General features: G+C 61.8%; 1 protein-coding gene across 1 annotated transcript in view; it reads right to left on the reverse strand.

Annotated features, from left to right (window-relative positions):
- Positions 1–2045: 2045 nt before the first annotated feature.
- IL11RA (interleukin 11 receptor, alpha) overlaps positions 2046–5363 on the reverse strand; it is a 4959-nt gene continuing 1641 nt past the window's right edge. Inside the window, exons 5-12 of the mRNA XM_010564235.1 lie at positions 4900–4932; positions 4350–4513; positions 4062–4225; positions 3805–3946; positions 3234–3329; positions 2922–3021; positions 2153–2235; positions 2046–2062 (exon numbers count right to left, since the gene is read on the reverse strand). Of these exons, the coding sequence (XP_010562537.1) occupies positions 2046–2062; positions 2153–2235; positions 2922–3021; positions 3234–3329; positions 3805–3946; positions 4062–4225; positions 4350–4513; positions 4900–4932 (799 nt within the window). The remainder of the gene's footprint in view (positions 2063–2152; positions 2236–2921; positions 3022–3233; positions 3330–3804; positions 3947–4061; positions 4226–4349; positions 4514–4899; positions 4933–5363) is intronic.

The following is a 5363-nucleotide window of genomic DNA, read 5'->3' on the forward strand; positions in this document are numbered from 1 at the left end:
GGACAGCGCAGCTATGGGTACCCTCTGCCTGTCATTTCTCATCTACCCACCTGAGCTTGCCTGCACAATGCAGGCACACGTTCCCCTGTGGATGTGCGAGGCTCCAGTGGTCTCTACTCCCTCTGGCCAGCAGCAACCCCCTTTTATTTGGAGAAGGCCTGGACTTTCTGGAGGTTATAAGCAGGCAGGATATGGGGGCCAGAGCTGCCAGCTCATGCTCTCTCCCATTTTCTGGCCATTGCGCTCCTACGTCTCAAGCAGCCATCACCCTCTAAACCAGCACCAGGTGCTGGGAAAACACTGAGCTCAGTTTGCAAATGCTAGAGCCACAGCTATAGGATGGACATCACCCATGTTCAACAGCATTCTATGGACAACCACAGCCCTGATCCCTTCCATAGTGGCATCGAAGTGGGATCTGGTGGTGGTAAGAGCAGATTTCCAAGCCATGCTGGGGACTGAGGGGAGAAAAGGGTGACCATGACACATCAGAAAGGGTGCTGGCTGGGTTGGATGCTGGGGACAAGAGTCCAGCAGGTGATGGCAGCATGACATAGCTGGAGCTGGCAAGTTCTGGGATGCACCTGGGAGAGGGGATGTGGCTGTTGGGCCCAGAAGCCCAGGCAGGATCTGGCCCCTTATACCTCCCCAGCTTGGTGACCTGCCTTACTTGCTCCATGGAGAGCCCTTTTCTGTCCAAGGATGATGCCATCCCAGTAGAACACTGTAAATGGAGGGCTGACCCCCATCTCCCCCATCCAGGGTGAGTGTGCTCACCAGGGGCAGCAAGGGGCTGGGACCCCACAGAGCCAAGCACCAGCACAGGCAGCCCCCATGCCCCCGCACACTGGGTGGGAGCGCAGGGGCAACCGGTGAGGGCAGAGGAGTCCATGGGCTCACAAGCCATTGCAAAAGGCACAGCCCTGCCCCAGTCCCCTCCAACCCAGTCCCCATGAGCACCCTCTCAGGAGGTCTCCCTCCTCCGGGCTCTCTCTGCACCCCAGATTCAAGGGCAGCCCTGGGGCCCAGCTGGGAGTGACACATCTCCCTGGCAAGGTGGGCGCAGGAACCCACCCCGCGTTGGCTCTGCTCCCTGCACTCCCCACGCCACCGCTGCCTGAATTTCCACCCAGCCCCATCTGGATCTCATCGGGCTGCTGGCGCTGAGCACCGGGTCGGGAGGTGCCAACACATGGAAGCCATTAGAGGGGCCGGGTAGAGGTGCGGGGAGGGGGCCACATGCTGAGTGAGAGGGGCTGTGCAAAGGGTCCTGTCCCTGCTGCTAGGCTGGTGAGATCGGGGGAGATGTCGCAGGCAGCTGCCTGCATCCTCTTCTGCTCTCAGGCTGCAAGGGCTGGCCCAGGCAAGGGTCTCTCTCAGCCCCTCCAGGTGCCTGGGGAGGGAGCTGATCTGTTCAGAGACCAGCCCTGCTGCCCGTGCACATCCTGCAAGGACCATCCCCAAGCTGGCATCTCACCCGGTGCCACTCACCTCTTCCCTGGCCCAGCACCATCTGCAAGGGGGTCTTGCCTGGGCAGTGCCAACGCTATCCCCTTTATTGGCATCATTGCTTCATCCAGCCACAGCATGGGGCAGAGGGGCAGAGGGATGGGGTAGGGGGGTCCTTTCTGCCTGCTGGTGGCTGGTGGGAGGTGACGGGCAGGGCTTAGCATCCCCTGCCCACTGATGCCCGGCACCCCCAGAAGCATGCACCCATGGTCCCCCTTGACACTAGGCAGTGAAGTGGGCCTGGCTCAGCATCATCATCCCCATGTGTTCAGCAGCGCCGGGTGGTGGGTCTGGCTTGTCGCCTTGAGTCCGAGGTACCTCCAGCCGGCTCCTGGCAGGCACGGGCAGCCCAAAGCTCCTTGGAGCAGAGCCTCTCTCCTTAGGGTTCATCCTGCACCCCCAGGGTGCTGGGAGCTCCAGCAATGTCCACGGTCATGGGGCGACCCAGGAGGAGTGGGGTCCTTGGGTGCCAGCAGTGGCATCAAGCCCCACGCGTGGGTGAGCGGGTGCAGGGAACGGGGATCAGCCAGGGCTCACTACAGGATCTGGGCCTCTGCCGAGAGAGAGGGTAGGGGGTCAGGGAGGGCACTGACCTCCCCCCCCCCCCCACTTCCCCTCATTACCCCCCTGCACCCTGACTCACTTGGCAGTGCCTTCAAGTGGGTGGCAGCAACCAAAAAGTTGTGGGGTTTGGTCTTGTCCTTGCCATGTTTCCTCACCCGGAGCCTGGGGACAGAGCAACGGTGGCTGAGGACCCCAAGCAGGACCGTGGGCACCAGCACTGCCAGCATCCCTGGTGATCCTGCTCTGCATCCCTGACAAGCCCACTCTGCATCCCCATCCAGCTGTGCCCAGCTACTCCAGCAGGTCAGCTCCAGGGCTACAGCAGGACCCAGTCATGAGACAGAGCAGGGCTGGGACGGGGACAGGGACCAACAGCAGAGCCACAGCATGGCAGGGAGAGACCAGCCATGGCAGGATGAGAGGGGACCCAGGGACAGGAGCAGCAGGCAGTGGCCACGAGCAGGACTCCCAGGGGGCAAAGGCATATGGAGGGGTCTCTGGACTGACTCTGGAGCATGAATGAGGCAGGAGCATTTGGGGAAAAGTTAGTAGCAGCAGCATCTTTGGGGGATACAGAGAAACCTCCCATGGATGTGGCCTCATCAGAAAGACCCTAGGCAGGCTGGGGAGTACTGCAGCCAGTGGGGTGTGCTGGGAAGAGGCATTGATGTGGTAGGGGTGCAAGGGGATAAGGCATCATAAGGGGATGGGGCTGGCATCAAGTCTGTTTGGGCAGGGACCAGAGCAGGGCTGCAGGGACATGGGACACCCCATGGTGAGGGTTCAGGGGCCAGAGTGGGATGGGAATAGCAATCATGCAGGCCCCTCCCTCTCAAGACCCAACCTACCAGATGAGGATGGTGATGACGAGAACAGCAGCCAGGACAAAGAAGGCAAAGATCCCAAGGGACACCAGGACAGCTGTCTTCTCCAGGGGGTCACTGTGGTCTGGGACAGAGAGACTGTCATGGCCGAGGGATGCCACAGCCCCTGGGTATCTGGGGGACCCTATTGCAAGCTTCTGCACACCCCAGCACCCCAGCCACACACAGGCATGGGGCAAGAGACCCCTCCTATCACTCTCAGCCACACGTGTGCTGAGGTAGGCAGCTGTCTGCAGGCAGTCCCCACTCCTGCCCACCACCTCCAGCTCTACTCACTGATGGGCTCAGGGTTGGGAGCCTGGGAGGGCTCCTCGGCCAGGCTCTCCAGGCTGGTGTCTGTAGTGGTTTCTTCACTTGCCACAGTGGCTGGGTCTGGAAGGACAGGGGAGACGGGAATCACTCACCCAAAATCATGGGCAGCACCCCAGGGACCCACAGAGAGGAGCAAAGAAGGGTGCCCTTGTGCCTCAGGGGTCTCATGAGCCCAAGGGTGCCCCTGGGGTGCTAGCAGTGCTATGGGAGCGCCGCTCTGCCCCGAGGTTGTGGGGAGCAATCCCCAAATGGCAGCAGCACGGCTGCAGCCTGCCATGGGGCTCGGAGATGCTTTGCCCCCTTGCAGCTCTGTCTCCCACCGTGGGGCCAGTTTTTGGATGGTGCAAAAGGACCAGCTTTTGGGGTCAACTTTAAGGGACCCGAGGACCTGGGGCTTGCTCTGGGTGATATTTGTGGGAATGGGTGCCAGGAGGAAGGGGCTGAAGAAGGGCAGCCCAGGGTGCTGGAGGGGCTTTGGGGAGGGATGGCACAACCTGGTAGGGATGCTGGGGGCTTCAGCCTGTCCCCCTCGCACCTCTGACCGGTGTCGCCCGGGCCTCGGCGCTCCACTCGCTCCAGTTCCCCGCATCCAGGAAATCCTTGGCGCTGACTTGGACCACGTGCTCCAGCCCAGCAAAGGCATCTGTGATCACCTCCGAGAGGTTCACCGTCTCCACCTGCGCCAGGCAGAGGGGAGCTGTGGGGCAGGAGACTGCACCCCTCACTGCCCTCCCTGGCCTCGTGCCCACCCCACTCCCACACTGGCTTTGCCTTTCCTCACCCACCACTTACCACAGACCAGGAGCGGTGGATGACGGGCCGGTACTGGAGCCGAAACCTGAGCTGGAAGTGGGGTTCCTTGGGCCAGGAGGAAGGGTACTTCCAGCTCACATGGAGCCGCCGTGGGGCCAGGGGAATGGGCTCCACCACCAAGCCCTCTGGAGGGTCCGGCTTAACTGCATGGGAGAGGACAGGGAGCCCTTGTCATACCGGACTGCTATGCATAGGGGTGTTGGGCTCCTCGCTGCTGCCCAGGGCTGGATGCCTGTGGGACGAACAGATGGATGGATGGGGACTCACTGATGGCTTGCATGGTGATGTCGAGGAGTCGGAAGCTGGAGCCCAGGGGGTTCACCTCAGTGATGTTCAGGCGGTAGGAGCTCCAGAACTCTGACCCATGGACGGTGCAGGTGCCAGGGCGGGATGGATCCTGCAGGCACAGCCCCATGTGCCCATTCTTGTTCCTGCAGACGGGGAGGCAAGGTGGTGAGATGCCTCCCCCATCTGCCAGGCATAGTTTCCTGGTGCTGCCAATGAGGTGCCATGCAGGGAGACCCCCATGCCAAGAGCCTGGTGGAGGAGGCAGCTCCTGTTGCAGCTCAGCTGCCATCACCCCTCCAGAGTCTGGCATGTCCCTCTGGGCATGACTGAAGGGACCCCCACCCTAGCCCCACAGTCCCTCCTGGGAAGGTCCCTCCCTGGGGCAAACCCTTCTACGAGGTCCAGGTAGCTGGCTCCCCCATGGGCACCCCCAGCCCTCACTTTGGCAACCCTGCTGAGGACAGTGGCAGAACCTTTGGGATGGGGGCCAGTCTGAAGGAAGCAGGACTGGGGTGGGAGTCAGTCCTACCTCCGCTTCTCTTCACCCGTCAGCGATTTCTTCCTGCCATGGAGAGAAACGGAAAAGCAGATGGTGAGGATGAGGGGACAGCATGAAGCCAACCCCACCATGACCCAGAGGAGGGACAGGGGTCTCTGCACTGCTGAGCAGCCCTCCCACTCACACACCAATGCAGCGTGTGACACGGCACAAGGGACAGAGATAAAACAGTGCCCAGCCCTGCCGGTGAGCAGCCTGGCAGCAGGAGCTGGCGGTCCCAGGGGAACAAGACACCGGGGTGCCCAGGAAGATCTTCCCCAGAGGACCCCCTCCCCTGCCTGGGGTTTCATCATGCAGCAGCAGCAAAGGTATGGGAACAGTGATAAAAGCAGCTCCCAGGTTACTAGCTTCCCCCTTCTCCTACGGCCCTCCCAAGCCCCCTGCTTCCCCCCAAGCCCCTGATGCTCCACACAGTCCCGTCCCGTCCCGTCCCG

This window comes from Haliaeetus leucocephalus, unplaced genomic scaffold, assembly GCF_000737465.1.
Source record: "Haliaeetus leucocephalus isolate CR32 unplaced genomic scaffold, Haliaeetus_leucocephalus-4.0 Scaffold176, whole genome shotgun sequence".
Taxonomy (NCBI): Eukaryota; Metazoa; Chordata; class Aves; order Accipitriformes; family Accipitridae; genus Haliaeetus; species Haliaeetus leucocephalus.